Source organism: Aplidium turbinatum, chromosome 1 (genome assembly GCF_918807975.1).
Source record: "Aplidium turbinatum chromosome 1, kaAplTurb1.1, whole genome shotgun sequence".
NCBI lineage: Eukaryota > Metazoa > Chordata > Ascidiacea > Aplousobranchia > Polyclinidae > Aplidium > Aplidium turbinatum.
The window spans coordinates 57272606-57294286 of NC_137472.1; the positions used below are offsets into that span (position 1 = coordinate 57272606).

The 21681-nt window shown below is 39.2% G+C and overlaps 2 protein-coding genes across 2 annotated transcripts in view; one reads left to right on the plus strand and one right to left on the minus strand.

Annotated features, from left to right (window-relative positions):
- Positions 1-5538: 5538 nt before the first annotated feature.
- On the plus strand, positions 5539-10445 carry LOC145778022 (uncharacterized). The gene is made up of 3 exons (XM_082589413.1): positions 5539-5771; positions 7546-7853; positions 9230-10445. The coding sequence occupies exons 1-3, from the start codon at positions 5622-5624 to the stop codon at positions 9669-9671; spliced, it is 900 nt and encodes a 299-aa protein (XP_082445539.1). The 5' UTR covers positions 5539-5621; the 3' UTR covers positions 9672-10445.
- Positions 10446-11620: 1175 nt separating this feature from the next.
- LOC145767632 (uncharacterized) overlaps positions 11621-21681 on the minus strand; it is a 28389-nt gene continuing 18328 nt past the window's right edge. Inside the window, exons 20-31 of the mRNA XM_082579489.1 lie at positions 21307-21418; positions 18013-18139; positions 17464-17636; positions 16464-16544; positions 15849-15921; positions 15439-15579; positions 14798-14939; positions 14125-14312; positions 13844-13896; positions 13487-13648; positions 12712-13037; positions 11621-12582 (exon numbers count right to left, since the gene is read on the minus strand). Coding sequence (XP_082435615.1) covers positions 12439-12582; positions 12712-13037; positions 13487-13648; positions 13844-13896; positions 14125-14312; positions 14798-14939; positions 15439-15579; positions 15849-15921; positions 16464-16544; positions 17464-17636; positions 18013-18139; positions 21307-21418 — 1722 coding nt within the window. The 3' untranslated portion in view covers positions 11621-12438. The remainder of the gene's footprint in view (positions 12583-12711; positions 13038-13486; positions 13649-13843; positions 13897-14124; positions 14313-14797; positions 14940-15438; positions 15580-15848; positions 15922-16463; positions 16545-17463; positions 17637-18012; positions 18140-21306; positions 21419-21681) is intronic.

A 21681-nucleotide genomic window follows, 5' to 3' on the forward strand; every position in this document is an offset into this window, starting at 1 on the left:
AAATGCCCCCCATTCCCATACCCACCACCGGCGGCCCGGCAGACTTCCAGATTATGAGTACCCACATACCACCGGACATCGCTGTATGAATAGAAATTGGTAACTTTTTCACCTAGGGTGGACGTCGCGGGCTCCCGGTCTAAATGCATCCTGAGAAGAAAACTGAATTTGCAGACCAACTTGAAAAATTGTTGTATGAATTTTTGGCTCGTTTCAAGGACTTCCAATCTCATGAACATTTGTTTGGTATATTCTCTTTGCCATTCAAGACAGACATTCACAAAGCACCAGCTGATATCCAACTTGAACTGATTGATCTTCAAGGGAAAACGGATTTGAAAGCAAAGTAGGCTATTCATAAATGAATCTTGGCGATTTTTATCGAAAGCATCTTAAACAAGGTCACTTTCCACATTTGAAAAAACTCATGGCTTCAAAAATGGCTCTTTTTGGCTCAACGTATTTGTGCTAACAATTTTTTTCTAAAATGGTTGTCATAAAATTTCCCTATCGATCGGTTCTGACAGACGAACATTTGGAAAATGGCTTCGAATTGCGAGCACTTCCATTAAAGTAAATTGGGAAAAAGCAGTCGAAAAAAAAACAGCAGCAAATTTCTCACTGAACTGAAAATAAAGTCGGTGTGAGTGTGACAATAAATTTGAATAGCAGCTTTCTTTAGAAAATTATGCGTCTTGACTTATTATATCTGCAAAGAGATAACCCCCTAATAATGCCATAAGAATAACATGAACAACTACAAAAATACATTTTTGTTCCTGCAACTACTAGAAACCATATGTTAAATAAACGTGCGGCCCGCAGTTTCACCCAGTTATTTATATATGGCCTTCCTGTAATAAAGGTTGCACACCCCTTTTTTAATGGAGTGAAACTATGGAATCAAGTACCAAAAGAAATAAAAGAAAAGTCTTACAATGTTTTTAAATTTAAATATAAATGTTTATTAAAGAATTTGTACAATGATCACTCCTCAAACGTATCATCCGCTTATTTCTCTACACAATGTTTTTTTTTATGTTGCCCTGTGTTATTCCATTGTTAATGTATTGTTAATTCCATTGTTAATTTTTACAAATTAAAGTGCTGGTATTGTGCTATATATTATATACCGTATGTGTTAATGTTCTTAATTTTGGGTCTTTTGTTTAAATGTTTGGGTGGCAGCCAGGGGCGCCGGAAGCGGGAGGGGGGCAGGGGGGCGGCGAAAAATTGCCCTCAATTTTTCTGCAGATGGAGGGGCAGGGGGAGCAATGGTGCCCTTTTAAATTCATGTAAGCTACTGCACATTTTGCAATATAACAATTTCTGCTATTCGCTTTTAGCCTAATTATAATCTTTCATTTTTGCCTCAAAATAATATACACGGCACAAAATTTTGTAACACAGTACAGGCCTTAAAACTCTTTTCTTTTTCGGCAGCCATCGTGGCCTACCGGGAGCTCCTTCTCGGCGGCCAAATCTGCGTGCTTGGAGGCCAAAATACAAATAACGATACCACAAATAAATAGAATTAAACTTGCAACAATGCTAAAATGATCACTTAGCGTTGTTGAAGTTTGGGCCTGGGCGACGTCCTACAATAGAATCGTTGCACCACGCAATAACTGCTTTATTGGGATTGTAACCCAGTACTGCGGGACCATCTAACGACACTCGCATTAGTGTCTCCAATGTGGCTGATTTTAAAAAAGTTCACCACCCCCCTAGAATTCTGTTTAGCAACGAAAAATAACGTTCGACATGTGTTGACGATGACGGCAAGGTAATAAAATAAGTATTTCAATGATGTGAAGGACGTTACTAAAAGAAGCATAATTTTTGCAAAATATGATAAAAAAAATGTTTTCTCCTCGGATGTCAACTAACCTAGTTATCCTTCCTAACTAACCTAGTTCTCCTTTTTAATGTCTGACAACAATGAATCGACATAAAAACGACAATATTCCCAGCCGATGTAAATTAGCACTTCGAATTAAGACTTTGTTAAAATAAACATCGGGAATTATAAATAAGACTTACAGCGCTGGTGATCGCAGATGGATATATTCCATCAATAATAAATATTCCCGCACAATGCAACAGTGGCGATTATGACGCGCTGACCTAATTTTGCGTCACTCTTTGATACTACATATTTTCGGTTATAGGCAAATTGTTCGTAAGCAATTGTTCGTAAAGCAATTGTTCGTAAGCAATTGTTCGTAAAACAATTGTTCGTAAATTGTTTTTCGTAAAATGAAATCCGTAAAACAATTCTTCGTAAAGCATTTCTTCGTATACATCAAATTTCAACTGCATGTACGAAAAAATGCTTTAGGAAGAGTTGTTTCACGAAGAATTAATTTTACGAACAATTGTTTTACGAACAATTGCTTACGAACAATTGCTTTATGAACAATTGCTTACGAACAGTTTGTCGGACACCATATTTTCGACAGTTAATCCACGATCATTCTATTGCGAAATGAAATAATTGACTAAAAGAGACCGGCGGCCAAACTTGGCCGATTGAGGAAGTAGCACCGGCGGTCATTCAAGCACTAGCCTACTTAGCGGCCATGGCAGCAGGCTGCTTTAAGGCTTGACAGTAGGTTACATCATTATAACATAGCATGATACCCTTCTTTGTATACCGGACACTTGTAGGCTATCATTAGCCTACTCAATACATAGTGAGCTGATAGATTAGCATTGTCGCTATATCTTATCTTAAAACTTGAAAAACAATTGGCCTTTTAGTAAACAAAAGTGCCCCTTTTTTGTAATCTTGCCCCCCATTAAAAAATCGTTCCGGCGCCCCTGGTGGCAGCTGACTTTGGTGACCTTTTGGTCTTTCGCTGCCATCCTTGTTGTGCGAATTATTTGTGTTTATTGTGTTTGTTTATTGTGTTTTAGAATGAATCTTGCTTGTACAATTATCTTGCTTGTAATTTTGTAGTTGTTATGTACAGGGCCGGATTTAGCTGATGGGGGGCCCGGGGCACTTTTAAATCGGGGTCCCCTGTGCAAACAAATTTTTAGGTAGGCGCTAGGTAGGCTTAGGTAGGAGCTTTAACAAAAAATTAAAAAAAAAATTATTATTAAAAATTGGCTAGGTAGGCGCTTTAACATGACGATATCCAATTAAACCACGAAGCTACGCTATTCATGATGTCATCAAAGTTGCGTTTCTAAGAAGAACAAACACAAATCGTAGCTAAATTAAGTCATCGGTTTGCCATCGGCTGACTTGACGCAGAGGGTTAGGACGATGGTAATTTCATTGACATAGGTTTGATTCCCACCACTGCTATTGCTTTTTTTCTTCTGTAATTACCAAAGTTCAAAGTACAGTAATAATCAACTTTCTGGCTGAATGCTGGAATGGTCACAATTGGACTGTAGCCACCGAAAACATGTTCTGATTCACACATCACGGACAGCGTAACATCTGATTGGTTCATGGTTGAATTGGATATCTTCATGTTAAAGTGCCTGCCGATTTGCTAAAATGTGACCAGTGGATGCCAAAGTCACTATGTTAATTAACTAAACTTGAAGGGTAAAAGTTAAATATGTGAGGATACTAGACTGCACTGTAGCATATGACACAAAACTGTAGAAATTCGAAACCGCAGTCGGTATAGACTTTCCGCAACAGTTTATGTTTAATTTTATATCAGATTTACGACGCCATTACATTATCACTCCGTTATGCAAAAAAAATACAGTCTATACAGTTTTCAAAGTCTTTGCTTTAAACCTAAAATTGACCTGGAATCGATCTCAGATCTGCTAGCATTGTTGCAGCGTAGAGTAGGCTAATGTAGGGCGTAGGCCAGGGCTTCCCAAACTAGGGGTCGCGACCCCTTGAGGGGTCACAGAAAGTATACAAATTTTACACAAAGCACTGCATATTAACACTTATGTGCAAGACGCTTTAAGATTGAAAATGATTTATTTGAAATATTCTCATTTACTGAAAATTTGGCTAACAATGGCGTGGAATCAAGCGTTATTAAGCCTCCGGTTATCGACACTTGTCAAGACTGTTGAAAGAGTTTAAAAAGTAGTTTCTTCTAGAATTGGACAATACCAATTTAGATTGGATCCAAACCCGTTTGCAATGCAAAAACAAAGTAGGCTACCGAACACCTCTCTTTCAAATCTCAGGAAAAGTTTGCAGATTTATCTTTTGACTCTAAGTTGTGGCTTGAATTTTCTGAAAAAAAGTTTCACACTTTTCGGCTTAGCCTAACGTTAGAGCGGAATATTCACCATTATATGGCTTAGCAGTAACCACACTTCTGCCGTTTTTCTCCACGAACTGTATATGTGTGTGTCAGTGTTTTCAACGTTGATAAAACATCGTTCCAGAGTGACATGGAAACCCCCTCGAGACCAGCATTGACAAACATCGAGTGACGGCTTGACTTGCTTTGTAGCAGAGAGCAGTCGCACCAATCACACTGAATAAATATGTTGACTTTTTGGTTTTGTTTCCAGCAGGCTACAAGTGGTAAAGTAGTAGGCTTCGAGTACGGATAGCTTATTTTTAGTTTTCGTTTAAATTAAACTTTTCAATAACTATCACAAACGTACATTTGCATTGTTTATTCTTTTAACCGTAAAGGGTCGCGGAAAATTTTAGGATATTAAAAGGGGTCGCGAGCAAAAAAGTTTGGGAAGCCCAGACGTAGGCTATATTTTCTCACGGCATTGTTTGCCGTACGTTACGAGAGTATCAAATAAAAACTATAGTCGTGATGTTGTAAATAAAGTTACGCTTTTTTGCAGATGCAGTTATTGCTTATTGGCACTGTAATTGAGAAACAAGGCGATGAACTCAAACAAAAATTGATACTTGGATGATAACACTTGTTGATCCTTTGATCTCTTGTTACATGCGTAATCTGAGACCCTTTGTGTACAAAACACTGCCACAATTCGATACAGCATTTTTAAAACGTAATCGGAGAATTTTAAAAGAAAATTTCCTTGATATGGTTTCACTGACGCGAAGATTAAACAGCTAGGTTTTAAAGATGTATCATAATTAGCAAGTTACAAAGATAGTGTGTATATTAATATTATGTGGCTACTGTATAGCCTATCCTATGTAGGTTATAAAATATAATGTACAATATTGTACATACAATTACTGGACTTTATGCTCTAAGTATACATTAAGATATAGGCCAGTACGAGACCAACTGAACGATAAGAAGAAAGTCTTATTCTTTTCAGTGAAAATAGAAAATTTTACGATAATAATAAGATTTTATCAGTCATTTCATATTCTTGAGTTATTTTAACTTTTAAAGTGCCGTACAGTAAGTAAAGTATATTCGGAAAAGACTAAACACATACCTACTGCGGAAGCATATATTCTGCTTTCCTACAAGGAATCTGTTGACAATAATCGAATGTTTGAATGAAAAAATTCCTGGAAGATACATTATACTTCTCTCCTCCCAATGGTTTAAAGGATTTGTTTAGTAAGCTTATCTTTGATAGTCTTGTTTCATAAGAAGAAAGGCTTGACCGAATGGTCATTCTTATGATCACAATCCACAGTAATTCAGACGTCATAATGCAATAGTTCTGGGTGTGCCAATATGAGCAACGTAAGAAAGCGGGCTTGTCTCGTTCCCAACAAGCGAGCAACCACTGCATTGGAACGCGCGCAACACATCAATTCCATGCAATCTCGAACATTTCACAACCAACTGGAAGTTTTGGAAAACAGCATTCAGAAAAAGCTAAAGGTAAAATAACAAAAGATGTTCTAAGGGATAATAAGCTATCTCGAGTCTTAGCAAACCGGTAATTTACTTAGGATATAATCTCACAAATGAGGAAATATTTTATTTAAAGCCTATGATGCTATTTTTTGTAAGTTTGGTTAGTTTGCCTACATTTTCTCACTGTTGATGCGTTATTGAAACGATGGCATGATATTATGCAAACTGGTTGGTTGGACAACCCTAAATAAATCCCTTTTCAGGTGATATTATTGATAAACCTGCCATTCACCTAGTGCAGTGGTTCTTAACCAGGGTTCGACGAAGCTGATTCAGGGGTTCGGCGCGAACGTCCTCTGAAACATTAACACACACCCTACTGAATGGTATATCAGCGAATATTTTTGGAAAATACTTGATTTTCTCAAAACATTAATTTCCTCACGTTTGCTTTTTGCATTGCATGGAGCGGCAGAATGAGCAGGGCTCTCACTTTTAAGGAAATTTCCTTAGTTTAAGGAAACTTAGTTCTATTTTCAATTTTTAAGGAAATTCTTTTTTGTAAGCAAATCGCAAGAAATTTTTTAGCTTACGCTAACTTTACAGTAGCCTACTGTATTTGTACTTTACATAAGTCCACACTTAGATGACGTTATCGAGGTTCAAGAAAGCGAGATGCAAAAAAGAAACTTCAACACAACAAATCTTCAAACGTTTTGGTGCCAACAAATTGTTGAAAGTTATACTCTTTTTACAAAAGTTTCCCTTGAAGTTCTCATGCCATTCGTAACCACTCATTTATGCGAGCATGCGTTTTCTATTCTGTTTCCGAGACAAAGCCTCGAATCTCACTATTGGTCTCAGAAAAACAACAGCAGAAGTCTCATTGATAGGCTACAGTAATGTATTACTATTAAATGAGGTAGATTTTTGATTTTGTGACTCAGCGAAAATTTGGGGTTCAACGAAAGCATGCAGGTTAACGTAAGGGTTCGGCAGAGTAAAGGTTAAGAACCACTGACCTAGTGAATATAATGATACGGCCCAAAACTGAAACAATGACTTATGTCTATTGCCATAAAATTTGGTTACACTCGGCTGCGGATCACATTTTTGTAATGTTGAAATACACCAGGTTCAACGTATGCAATGATGTTGCCAACGTAAGTTTGGAAACGTTGAAACAACGTCAAGGTGACAGATTTGACTGGTTTAGACGACTATTCTTGACGTCAGCCAACATATTTGCAACATGGTAAAGCATAAAAGCAGGAAGAACGCTTCTAAACTTCAATTGTAATTTGTGTAATGTTGATAGATAGACAGAGCCGTTGAGAAGGTAATTTGAGCCCGGTACCAATGAGATCTTCCGCCCCAAATAAACGCACTTCTAGAAAAAAAACGCACCACATCCAAAGACTAATCGGGCCCGGGCCCCTATAAGTTACCCGCCCCCTATAAGTTACCCGGCCCTGTGGAAAGATTACGACCCCTCAAATTGTCTTCGGCCCGGGTCTAAATGTGCTCTCTGTCAACGCAACTACAGACAGACAGACAGTTAAGATTTAAAATTTTAGAGCTACGAATAATTTTAACGTTCAAAAGCATTGAGGCTGATTATAACTTATTTAAATAGACCTATTTACAGTTTTGCTTATATGTATTATGCTAAGTGATTTAGTAAGGCGTATTATTAATGTATTATGCTATGTATTAGGCCATTATATTATGTATTATACTTATTCAAATCGACCTATTTTGCATTTTTGCTTATATGTATTAACTAAATGCTTTTCAGGTAATAGAAAGCGAGAAGCGTGAAGTCGCCCATTATCTACGTTTTCTTAAATCTAGTTCTGGGGGAAGCCCTTATTCTGTAGTACCCCAGGGGAGATTGGATACGCCTCGGGTTCGGCCTGCCACTGCTGGATTTCAGAGGATGAAGTTTGGGGGCGACGGCAACGCAAATCATTCCTACATGACCTCTGACCCACGATACAGTTGGAGAAGCCACAATGACAATAAAATACAGAACAGTGACGTCAGAGCAAAGTCAGCTTGCATGAGCAGAACGAGAATGACATCACACAGAACAACTATGTCAAGGTAGACCAGAGTTGGTTCAATTACAAAGTTTCAAGTTCAATTGCATTGTTTTGAACTTTTTAAATTACAAATAGGCCTACTTCGCTACGTAATTAATTACACTCTTCAATTCAAAAATTAAATGTTTCAATAATTATGTTTAGGCTATCGATGATTTTTATAGTTTGATAATATCTAAGAGTAAGACAATAGTAGGATTGCGTTTGATAAAGATTAGGTTGCGAAAATTGTTTCACTAAGTTCCTTTTTGGAGTACCGATATAAAAGTTACCAGCTCGCATTGAAAAAAAAGTCTTTCTGCTGGAGCCAATGTTACAGTTAGACCTGAATGTAGCCTAATTGTAAACGTAAATCTAATTGGATCAAAAGTTCCTGCAATTACAATCACAGTTACAATTACAGAACAACAAAAGTTTCAATTACAATTGTAGGCTAATTACAATTTCATACAAATGTGTAATTAATTACATTCAATTACGATTAGGTTACAACAGGCGCAGATCTACCGGGTGGGCCTGATTGGTACAGGCCCACCCAAAACCAGATCCTCAAAAAAACATATTAATGTTTAACACTAGAACAACTAAGTGGCACTGAATTGTCTGCGACATCACTATTTTACAGCGTTTGTAAGAGATATTCGGTAACACTAAAATTTTGTATGCTGGCCTGCCGTGGCATTATTGGTGAAGGCCCACCAAGATATTTCCTTGGCCTACCCATAAATTACGTTCTGAATCCGCCACTGGGTTACAATTGTAATTGATCCAACTCTAGTTCAGACAACCATCAGCAAGAATGTTATCGATAGCCTACGCGTAAGCTAATAATAGCCTATAACAGGGCTACTCAACTATAGTGCAGGGCTACTCAACTAATGTTAGCAAAGGTCCACTTTGACAAGTTGAATATTTTTGCCGTCCGGTGAATTTTTCACATGCAACCACAAAAATTAAACAACCAGTAGCCTACGAGCACCGAAACGCTTTTCAGGTTGTATGTAACTTAACACGACTTGGATTTTTGTCTGACACAAACAAAAAATAAAAAAGGAAACATGTAGGTTATTGTGTTTCTTTGTCGTGTAGCTGTGTGGATCGCACATCAGAGAACACGGCAAAGCGTTGGAGGGTCTGGGGGCGAGGCTCCCAGCTTCTTGAAGAATCACAAAAAAATTGCTTTTTTCTAATGGAAATCTGTTTAAAGAGGCCCCTTAAATGTGGCAATGAGGTTATTCTTCCAGAAGCCCGAGGTCCACCTTCAACACCCAGAAGGTCCGGATTCGGGCCGCGGTCCGCCAGTTGAGTAGCCCTGGCCTATAGGCTAATGCAACGAAATTACAATTTCTTTAAAAATTGAAACCTGTTTTTTCACAGAATACATAAAATTGAAGAGCCTTTGCGCAAGCGAGTGTCGTGGATTGACGGGGGAGATGGTGGAGACGATGGAATTTGCGGATATTCCGCCGGAATAAGAGCTTATTCCGCCAAGGGCAGCCTAACTCGGCCTCTCACTGCCAGTTCTGCAACACAATATGATCCAGACTACAGTAGTCCTCCAGAATACATCTTAAACACAGATTCTGAAACAGTTGGTTTGCCAAAAAAGTCAATAACTAATTCTAAACAACTCAAGCGAGAAGTCAAAACAATCCAACCAATAAATATTACTTTTCCTTTTCCTGTCACTCCTGACCGGTACAAAGCAGAAGGAGCATCTGTTATGCAAATAGAGAAAAGCAACCAGTTTATATCTCACGATAAAAGAAGAGGATTAATGTCAACGGTTTCCTTAACACCAAGAAAAAACGGAAATTGAGCGGCTCGGGCTGTGCTGATGTACCTAGGGACGGTACATTACGGGACGCGCAACTCCGTTGTTCCTTCAACATTAGAAGGGTCAATTGCCAATTTGACATATTTTATACGCTTTACTGCTGGCTTGCTTTCAACTAAAAACCTTAAATTACTTTAAAACCAACTTCACTCTTCTTATATAACCCATAAAAAGTAAAATATTTTGTAAATTACAAAAAAAAGTAACCCTTCTAGTGTTGCGGATAAGCCAAAAGCGGATGAAGTTTCGCATCCCTATGATCTAGCCTACAATCCCTATGATGTACCGTCGCTGACTGTTCGACCCAGGGATAAGGACATGTTGGTTTTACCTCGGTTTTGAAGCAGTTATTTTACAGGCAACTTTCAACTTGAGGTAGCCTATCTTAAATTGAAATCGGCCACAAAATGACTTATTCCATTTTTTTACAATGCTTATCTTTATATCAATATTGTAGTAGGCCTACGTAATTTTTTTATCATTCTAATTGAACTTGCACATTTTTGCTGTATCAACTATCAATGCTTATTTGGGCTATGACGTAGGTAAGTGTCACGTACTGTTGACTATGAATTGTGGTTTGCCTTTGGAACGGCGAATTGATAAGTAAAACTTTTTTCAGCCGGTGGACTCCAGGGTTTGCCAAAAATTAACTCATGTATTCATGTAGAAAGAGGAAGTTAAATAATGGCAGTCTAATTCATTTTAAGATCTTGAGCGTTGTTTTTTGAAGCTTTGCATTTCAAACAAACATTAAAAATAATTTTCCAACAGCTGCTTTTGCCCCTTTAAAATTTTCTTTCTATCTAGGCCTACGTCACTGATTATGACCAGCTAAGTTTGACAGCCAATAAGGTTTGAGGTTGAGATTCAAGACACCAAGTTGATGACTAACATAGCCGTCGGTGTGGCGTGGTCTGATTACAACTGAGATATCCAAGCCAGAATAACATATTAACTTGCGGAAGTGACGTAAGCCTATGCGTGAGGGTATTGCGACCACAGGCCAACTTCTTTGACGCATTTTGTACTACATAAGGTAAAGGTGGTCCCATACTTGATTCAAGTGTCGGGTATGAGAAGATAAGGTTCTCACTGTACTAAGCCTTCGGTACTAAGGAGAGTAGGGTGGCCAGTTCCTTTCTCTCGACCGCCTTTCCTTCAGCAATTATGCGCCACCCAATTTATTACACCCTGGGTAGAGCGGTGTTTTCAACAACTAGCTGAAGCCGGGAGTCGAACCAAGTTTGTATAGTTGGAAAGTCAACGCCTTATCCGTTACGCCATCCCACCACCTACCGTTTACGCCATTTAACAAAACTATGTGTTGTGAGCTGTCATCATCATCAGTCGTCATCTCCGCCTGCAGCAGATTGCGCATCAACATGGGTTATTTGCTTCCAAGAGTGGCGATTTTGAGCCAGCTCGCCCAGTGTCGCCAAGTTGAGTCCGGTCCATGATTGGATGTTGTCTTGCCATCGTTTTGGTTGTCTGCCACGTTTTCCTTCTACTTTGCCTTCTGTGCAAACTTTGCTGATTCCGAATTGTGATCTGTTAGTGTGGCCGAACAGTTTTAAAAATGAGCTGTCATGCTCACATCATAATGAGCTGTATAATATATAGCAGGCAGACTTTCAGGATACGTTGAGCCGAAACATCCGCGAGTTTCAGAAACCTCTCGTTCGGGGAGAACCGAAACTTCTTGCTGAATGTGTGAAACTTATGGTATTGCAAGCGTTTCGGTAGTTCTGAATGACTACACAACTTATCTAACGTTAACTGTAAAGCGTTTAGCAGGGTGTTTAGAAACTACAATGATGAAAAGTGACTAACATACGTCGGGTAGGTGAATGAACAGACCGATGACCTGAAAGTCATGGCTTGTCTAATATGAAGTTTTTGGGAAAGATAAGCGATCACGTGATCACAAATTCAACGTAAAAATTTATTGAAAAGAAATGATCATCATTAATAAATTTGTCATACACGAGAAAACGTGGGCGACAAAAAACACTTGATTGGTCAATCCCTTGCTGTACTGTCTTCTGATTGGATGCTGCTCGTCTCTTCAAAAGTGATGTCAAGATTAATTTAAACTATTCAAACGACAATAGAAATCTTGTTAATACTGAAAATTCCTACACAGCATACCAGTCGCTTTTTTACGTTCGTTTAACGTCTGCAAAGGTTGAATCAATGTATAAAACGATTGCTTTGCTGTCTGGGTTGTGACGTCATAGTCAAGGCAATGGCAGCCATGAAAGGCGACTCCATTGTAAAAGCATACACATTAGGGAACGTTCAAATATTACGTAACGTCTTCGAGGGGGAGGGGGGGTTTATGCAAAGCGTTACGTTAGCGTCACATCGGGGGGGAGGGGGTTCAAGCAAAACGTTACGTAACGCTTTCGAGTACGGAATGGAAGTTTTTTGTGCTGAATTCGTAGTGAAAAAGCGTTACATGGGGGAGGGGGGGATTGAAAAAAGCGCTACGTTGGCGTTACATGGGGGAGGGGGGGGTCAAAAATTCGGAAAAAAAGCGTTACGTAATATTTGAACGTTCCCTTACAGCTTTTCGAGCATATATCACGTGTATCAAAAAGAAATACTTCTGATTTTTGACCGCGACATTGTTGCGAAATATCCATCATTGTGACGATAATTAGCGTAGAAACGACGTTCAAAAGGATCAGACGAAAAAGCAGATGCAGTGGAACTTCAATAAGACGTCAGAGATTCATGAATGACTTCACGACTTGGATGATTTTCTTTTGGTTCGCTTGTAACCGTTGGTGACGTCAGTGTTGTCAGAGCGGACGTGACGTAATAACCGGGTGTTGTCCCGACGAAGAGAAGAGACTTTGTTTTCGAGGGCTTTCTTCGATTCTTGTTCCTGGAGAGAAAATTTGCTAAAACACTTGCTCTGACGCACTTAGTTTAAAACTTCAACCACACGCGTAGCACACCAACTGCCGATATGCATTGAAAGTTATGTCGGCAGATCTCAAAATTTGTGACAAACCTGTTTCAGCTTCTCCTGCAACAGCCGCATCTCTCGCTCCACTCTCTCTAACCTCCTCTCTGCATCACTGGCCGGTTGCGTCACTAGGAACCCTTGTGACGTCACAGGGTAAGCGAGGTTACTCGCCGCGTAGGGATGGCGCAAGCGCACTGAGTTGTTGTGGTCGCCTTGGTAACCGCGGTGATCTTGGTCGTAGAGATGCTCTACCGACATGGTTCGTTTGTTTTTTGTGCTGCCAATGGCCGGGTATGAAAGGTCAGGGGTCACTTCCCCGAGGTCATTGAGCGTTCCCATGGAAACCGACTTGATGCTCGACGCTTCAAACACTGTGGAAAGTGAATATACGTCAATTACCTAAACAGCAAAATCTGTCATTTCGTCAGCAGACGTTGAATCAATGTAAAAACGATGGATTTTGCTGTCAGTGTACTGCTGGAACGTTGAGAGGTGATAGGCAGAATTCTCCAGAAACTTTCACATCCATTGCAAATATGAAAATTTGCCTGCAAAATCATCGACCCGAGTTATTTGACTACTTTCAACACAGCGAGATGAGGCCACAGCGTTCTCGTAAACGCAAAAGGTACAAATAAAACCAAAGATAATTGTGACAATAATTATGGCGAATTGGTTTAAGATTTCAAAAAGGATTTCTCGTTCCGATGATGCATCTCAACTACTTAATCTAACATAAATTCTCATTCATTGAACCGTGATTCTCCATTTTTTATAAGACAAAAGAAGCAGATAAATTCTTTAGCAAACCCTCACCAACCTTCGGCAGCTTTGGCAGCATCCAACAGTCGCTCCCAGTCTGTGGTGGCAGGCAAGGGAAACGACGGCTGTCTATGAATGGGAGAAGGGTGTCTCCCTGGGGAATCTCCATACCGATTGTACTTTCCGTGCATTGGAGAAAGTGAGTCAACGGAACCAGACGCTGAAATTGAAACATTTGTGTTTCAGATTTGCACAGAGAAAAGTTTACAAAGTAGTCTTTCAATCAATTTCCTTAGTCAGTTGACAAAATATTGGACATGTTATTGTTGCTTCTCTCACACTTGAAAACTGGAGCCACAACCGCATGATAAGTGTGCTCACATTTAATACATACAATACATGCATCTTCACCTACCTGGGTGTCCGTATAAACCGTAAGTTGAATCCGCCAAATCACCACTTCCTTGCCTGAAATGAAATGCTTTAAGGTCTAATTTCGTAAAGTGCAACACCGCTACATGAAATCTAAGCTCATAGATGATACTTCGTGATTAATCACATGACCAAATCTAAGTTCATAGATGATACTTCGTGATTAATCACATGACCAAATCTAAGCTCATAGATGATACTTCGTGATTAATCACATGACCAAACACTATAACGAACTCATCCAAGCATTACACAAGCTCGTACCTTGCCAGTATCACCTCGTCGGCACGCGCTCCGCACAAGCTCTCGTCCGACACAGTCCGATGGAGGGGTTGGGGCTTGCGGGTGGCTCTAGCAGCCCCACTGGGCGATGGTCGTCGTTTCGGGGACCGTTTTTGACTGGCCGACCGCAAAGGAGACTTACGCGTCGGTGAGGAACGTTTTGCAGCAACCTGAAAGACACAAGGTAACAATTAAAGCAACAAATAGCATAGAGCTTCTCTTAACCTCTATTATTATAGTAAACAAGCCTCCATAGCGGTTTACAGAAATCTAACGTTGATGTATTTATTTCTTCGGTATCACCAAATACAGTAGATAAGGCCGTTTCATGATGCTGAACTGCAGCAGCAACGCAAACGGACTCCAAGGCATAAGCCACTGCAAAGTAAAACTGAAAATTCGACCATTTTTTGTAAAGTAGGTAATCACTTCAGATTAAACAAACGAGAAGGCGATAAAGTCAGCTTTCATGTCTATTTTCAAGCATGACGACATCTCGCCGACACAAAAACAGAATGCCCTTACTGAGAATCGAACACATGTCCAATCGAAGTTCGATCAACCGCTCTTGCTACTCTGTCACGAAACTGACGAAATACAAGTAGATGTGCCCAGGATGACCAGCACACGGCAGGCACACGACAGGCACACTTACCGGCTTCGTTGGGCTCTGGGAGGTCAACAAGCGAATCAAGGAGTTTTGTACATCACTGGGGGGTTTTTGCACCGGGGGGTTGTTGAGTAGACCACGGGGGGCCGGTCTAAGTCTTGGACCAGGTTGTTGTATATCTGACGATCTGATGAACAAGAGTAGCCAAGCATGAAATGTGCACACGGTAACGTTATGTCGATAAGATGTTGAACAAACGATGAAAATTGCAAATAAAAACGTCGAGTTTCTAAACACGTATTGGAGAAATAAATGAAAAGTTTCCTGAAAAAATGCAACACTCAAGCCTGAAGACAACATTAAAAGTCAGATTCGGTAAAATTACTTACAACTTACAATTATTATGTCTCAAGTACAAAATACGCAAGGCATACAACGCTTGATCTGCTCAATGCAAAACTAAAATCAGACTCATCATGCACTTGCGAAAATCTTTAACACAAATACATCGCGCTGTGGATGCAAGTAAGGTGCATGGTAGTCAGGGCTGAGAAGCATCGCATATCAAGACTTTGGTGTAAATGGAACCTTCTCAAAACATGTCAGATTGGTTCTTGCCCAATTAGCAAACGTCTGGCGACGTTGAAACGATGTAAAATAGGCAGCTTTTACTGACAGGGTGTTACCTTACTACGTACTTTGTGGTCTTGGGAGTGTTTGCATACAACTTCTGAGGCATCAGAGGCTTCTTTGATATTTCGCTGTTGGATCGTGACGTCAGAGATGGATTCTTCCATCTTATCGGCGTCGGGACGGCAGGCTCGCTCCTGTGAAGCAACAATCAGTGAAGTCACTCTGTCGGTTTGGATGGCCGACTCTAAAAGTTCGTCCTAACTTTGCAGCATAACAAGAAAAAGCAGCTAAACAAAAGACTCACGCGTTGTCGTGAGAACAGTTTTTTAACGTTATAATACGTTGAAGCAATATTATATAGGAATAAGCTTGGGTGATGGTAAGCGAAGATTGTGGCCCTTGTTGCAAAATTGCATTCATTATCATTTGTCATGTAGATTGCTAATGACGTCAATGAAAGCACCTGCTTTGAACGTGGACTGACGTAGATGGATTGGACGATTGTGATTGGCTGAGCTTGGATTTCTTATATGCGTCTGCAAAGTAGAAGCAAAAAGTTTTCAAAAAGAAAGTGGGAAATTTTTTTGAAAACTTTCTTCCTGGTTTTCAAAGAAAGCAAAAATGAACATATTATATTACTGAACACGCAAACAAGTAACAAACTTACAAAGTTATCATGTTACAAAGGAAATTTAGTTGGTTCTTGTGCGAATCAAAAGCACGTTGCATTTAACGTTAAGAAACGTCCACTAAACGTTACGTGCTGTCACAGTATACGGCGGCGTTTATTTCCGAAATCTCAAGATCACGAAGCAAATTATAAGTTGAAAAAACTTATTGCTCAGCAAGCAAAATCCGTCATTTTTACATTGATTCAACGTCTGCAGATGCAGACAGGAAAAATAATTAACTCCAACTGAGCACAGCTCAGAAAACACTTGTTTTTTCATCGATTTAACGTTTGCAGATATTGGATCTAATACGCAATATCTAGTTGCACAACGGCTGCATATGAAGATAAAAATGGTTTGATTCTTATCAATTGGGCATTAATTAATATTTGATGCTGCTGACTCACCAGTCCCGGCTACGTAGACGCGGAGGGATCTGTTAATGTCAGAAGACGGTGTGCAATCAACCGTGAAGGAATGTGAAGAACCTGGAAAGGTTGATGATTGGTCAGATCGATACCACCGAGTAGTGAGGAAGTACAACAAACCAGGAAGCGAAGTTTCTTTTTTACGTCGTTAGACATTAAAACGATGTAAAAAAGTAACTTTTGTTGCTTGGTCAGGTTGGCTGTTATGGAGACAGACTATCCAAGATATTTCAATTAAATCAAAAACCGTAAAATAAAATTAAGGTATGTTTTATATTTGTCCAATTGAACAGATGATGAACAGGCTTCGATCAGCTGATTTCTCAAGCCGTAACTTAGGGCGACTGTGTGTTACAATATCGTGTTATTCATACAAGCTCTTATATGTACACATACATCGATTAAATTTATAAGCCAGATGTGATAGAGAAAAACTGATTTCATTTTTGGAGTCTGCACCCTCAAATTACCCCAAAACCGTTTTCAATATAGTAGCGATAGACAATTAAAACCTAACAACCGGACGGCATTTAACATAATAACATAAAAATAAACTAAAAATTACAAACGTTTTCGGCCATAATCATGATTTGTGTTTTTTCCTCGGCAATAAAGCGTTATGTAATTTTGCCTCTCCTCTGCCTCGCCGTTTTATTCTTATACGTTTTTTTTTTCGATTTTTGTGTATTTAGATCAGGTCTTTAATTTCAATTTACGAAGATCAGTCAGTTGGTTACTTGAAAAGTGCTAACATGAGTATGGCCGAAAACGTTTGCAATTTTTAGTTTATTTTCATGTTATTATGATGCCGTCTGGTTGTGGGGTTTTATTTGTCTAAAGTGAAACAAACTAAAAAAAAAATTGTAGACCAGTGCAATTTTCCGTTACGTTTCTGTATCAAGCAGCAAATTGAAAACCACACCACAAAAGTGGGCTGGAAGCGATATCAGCTGAATATTACTTCATCACGCCAACTCACTTTGTGGAGTGACTGGATTGGTTTGGGATGTCCCGTTGATGAGATGATCATTTCGTCTTCTCTTCGAGCGCGTCTGGATGCCTTGATGCTCCAAGGAAGTCAAATTGTTGTTGTTTTTATTCCGAGAGGGGCTTTGGAGATCGCGTGAGCCGCGGTGGGGTGTTTTCTGATCACTACAAATAAAATGGCAAAGAAACGTAAAATAATAATGAAACGTTAAAAAAACGTAAAAATAAGCACAGGGGAGATATGGTGCAGGCAAGGCGTTCTAGAAAAATAAAAAAGTGGTATCTTCCGAATGTGAACAACTTATGTCACCCTTGCTCATATTTTTTAGAATAAGCGACAATTTTGGAGAGTTTAACAACATCCATTTATACAGCTGTGTCTCAACTATGTCATAGGTTAGTAACTAGGTTAATAACCATTAAACAATAGTCTTCAATACAACCAGAAAGTCAAGTAAGTAGCCAGAAAAAAGATTGATCACATTGCATATCCACTGTCCACGATTGCAAATCGTCTGCAGCTTTACCATGACCAGGTTACCTCGTAGTTGGCGTGTTGGTGGAGCAACGGCTCAATGTGCTGGAGTAGGATGAATTGTTATTGCTGTTCATGCCACTGTCTGATGATAGACTGGCAGATGACTGGACCAGCGTATCGTCCAACTTGCCTACAATAGAAAGTGGTGTAAGAAATGGAAAGTAAATTAATAGTCAGATCCGTTCTTCTTGCATCGATTTAACCTTTACAGACGTTGAATAAATGCAAAATAAAAGATTTTATTAGTTGGAATAATCAAAAGAGATCTAGGTTTTCTAGAGTTGTCGGTGACAGAACATTATGGGTCAAAAATCTTTGCTGTTACATCTTGTAACCTGCATTTCGGATGTGAGCTTAACCAATAACCATGTACATCAGGGTTACTCAACTAATGTTAACAAAGGTCCAGTTTGACAAGATGAATATTTTAGCTGTCCGGTGTATACGTTATTTCCCACGCAACCACGAAAGTTAAACTATCAGTACCAGCACCCATTGGCGTAATTTTTTGTAAAAATTTGTCGAAATTAGGGGTGCTCTAAGTTATTACATGAAAATTGTCAATATAGGCTAATCAATTGAAAACTTGACCGATGGAAAATGTTAAAACAAATAACTCAATCTAATAGTAAATTTAACCATGTTTAGCCTACGTCATAAAACGTCGAATCAACATAAAAGAAGATAATTTTGTCGTATGTGTAATCGAATAGACTGCAGCGGTATGTCGAACGATCAGATAGAAATGAAAACAAGTTTTACATGCAAGGCAAAAGTGATCTTACATTGAATATTGAAATATATTCGACTTTAATTTGTTCACGTCTGCCTTATAAGGGTCTGCTACTATTCGGTGAGTCTGATTCGGTGAGTTCCTAACCTCTAACCCTAAAACGGCAATGATAATTAGGCCACGGTACCCAATAATTAAAAAAAAAAATTGAAAAAATCCCCCGTTAAGGGATCGGACTCACCGAATCGGGCCATTCCGGCCTTATAATGCGGCTTGCTATAAATTAATCACATCCAAATTTGTTTCTGCGTGTCGTTGTCTTGGAAACAAACTCCGTGACAAGTTCTTCCATGTTTAATTTCTCCGCCAATTCGCGATGACTACCTATAACGGCCAAATTGTTCAGTCGTTGTTGCGTTTGAGTGCTGCGAAGGTAGGTCTTCAAGCGTCGTAATAACGAAAAGGAACGTTCGGCTTCACAGGAAGAAGTCGGCATAACAATGTAAGTTACCAAAGCTGCATATATATTTGGCATTATATCGACCATTGACGGCTGTGCAATGAATTTCTGACGTAGCGTATTCACTGTCACAACATCACCGTCACGTTTGCAACAAGCGAACCACTGTTTGCGTTCACGCAGCAAATCCTTGCGTTCCCAATCACCATCATAAAATTGGCTTACTTTCGTAACATCGGCTTCTTTCATTGTGGGATTCTCTAGCACAGGGGTTCTTAACCTTTTTTCCCTTATTACCCATTTCTGTCCAGATCAAAGTCCCATTACCCAAAATCTAATTTTATCTATTTTACCATATTAAAAATATAAAACAGCGTTATTCAGCAAAAACAACATTTAACGTAAAGAACGGCATCAATAGTTTCAGTGAGACATTTGCGCTGTTTTTGTGTACAATCGATGCAATATTGGGTGCGATTTTGGATACTGCACAAAGCAAATCTGACTTCAGATCTAACAGCTTGTTTCGAAGTTTTGACTTCAAAGCAACAACACTTGAAAATGCTGATTCACAGAGATAAGTGGAATGGAACATAGTCAACAATGTTAGTGGTTTTGCACAACTTTTGGATATGCTTATTGCTTTCCCCATCATTCCCCAGAATTTTCTCAAGCTTTCATCTTCAAAAGAATATAGCTCGCTCGTCTCAACACTAACTCTAAATGTACACTTAGCTATATAAACTACTTCAAACAACTGCTAACAGCAACGCAGCCATCAAGCTTGCTCATAAAACAACTGTAACTGAACTGATTATACAAGAAAAATCTTACTAATATGTCACAAAAATGAAATACATAAAACCGGCAACAAAAATGATGCGAAAAATAAATCACTATGACGAAAGAATTCTAAAAATGATAAAATATCACTGTGCTTGTTTGGTTGTTTTGAACGGACTCAAAACATAAAAAAAGCATAAGTAATAAAGCAACTTTACCACTTACAGAGCTCTGTGACATTGTTTGTTACATCTATAATTCTAAATATTCTGGTTCAGCTGATTACCCACCTGCTATCCTGAAATTACCCACATGTGGGTAATTACCCATAGGTTAAGAACCACTGCTCTAGCAGCTCTCGTAGCAAGTCTGCCATTTTCTTCGAGCCAGACAAATTGTTTTCTCTCGAACGGCACTTTTTGATGCAGTGCGCGTGTTTGTGCTTAATTGTTACGCAATAGTACAATCATGTCTGCCCTTGATATGTGTGGCGCTGCGTGCCACACACAAATGTAAAACACTGAAAATATTGCGCTTTGGTGAAACGACTTTCAAGAAAGAAAAAAAAAACGTTATTTAGCAATACAAGTTTCCATTTGAATCGGTGTATTTTGTATGCAAACCAGGGCCCAGGGGTGCTCTCGCATTTATGTTGTTACCTCAGATTTTCATTTTGGGGTGCTCAAGCACCCTTCGCACCCCTGAAATGACGCCTATGCCAGCACCGAGCCATTTTTTTAGGTAAAATGTAACTTGACTTGTATTTTCGACAAAGTGTTGGGGTCTGGGAGGAGAAGCACCCAGCTATTAAGATAATCACAGGGACACTAATATTGCTTCCTCCCAGTAGAAATCTGTTTAAAGAGGGACAGAAACGTGGCAATGACATTATTCTTTGAGAAGCCCGAGGTCCATCATTAACACCCAGAAGGTCCGGATTCGGACCGCGGTCCGCTAGTTGAGTAGCCTTGATGTACATTGTAAAACTACGAAGATTGTGCTAAGCAGTGGATGTTTCATTACGTAAACAACCGTTTCGTTGTCGGTTTTTACGCTGAACACACAGCGTCGTTCATAATTATACGCGGTCAATTGCTTTCAATCCACTGGTCGAATCCACACAATCAACCAATGTAGGCAAAGCAACAAGTATGAAAAAGGAACTTTTCGAGTGGTCTTATCTCCGGCTATTTACACAAGGTTCGGCACTCACGAGTACAAAGTAAGTAAGTAAAAGATGTTTCGTTTACGAATTATTTGATTCCTGTTTGTTTCAACGATGAAGTTCTTGAACAAAGATAGGACTAGTTGAACGACTCACCGTTGGTAAATTCGACGTCATGACCACTGTAGTTACTGACGTTACTTGAGGTCGACTTGGTGCTCGACATCGTGTTGGTGGCACTTGATTGGCTGTTGCTGTCTATCGCGCTCTATAAAATCATAATTGAATAATTAAAGTAACTTGCGTTCTTCTTAATTATCAAATGCCTGGTGAACAGTCTCACTCTGTTTTTACTATCATAATTGAATGTTGATTTCATGAAAATTTGAGATGGTATGATTCAAAAAATCATACGAGAATTGTGATCTAGACAGCAAATCAATCGTTTTTTTACATTGATTCAACGTCTGCAGACGTCTTTTTTACATTGATTCAACGTCTGCAGACGTTGAATCAATGTAAAAAACGATT

What these genes read in the sequence shown, in the direction of transcription:
- LOC145778022 (XM_082589413.1), top strand. Translation starts at nt 5,622, where the DNA reads ATGAGCAACGTAAGAAAGCGGGCTTGTCTCGTTCCCAACAAGCGAGCA. An exon ending in GCATTCAGAAAAAGCTAAAG is followed by an intron (nt 5,772 to 7,545) that starts GTAAAATAACAA and finishes AATGCTTTTCAG; the next exon opens with GTAATAGAAAGCGAGAAGCG. An exon ending in CACAGAACAACTATGTCAAG is followed by an intron (nt 7,854 to 9,229) that starts GTAGACCAGAGT and finishes GTTTTTTCACAG; the next exon opens with AATACATAAAATTGAAGAGC.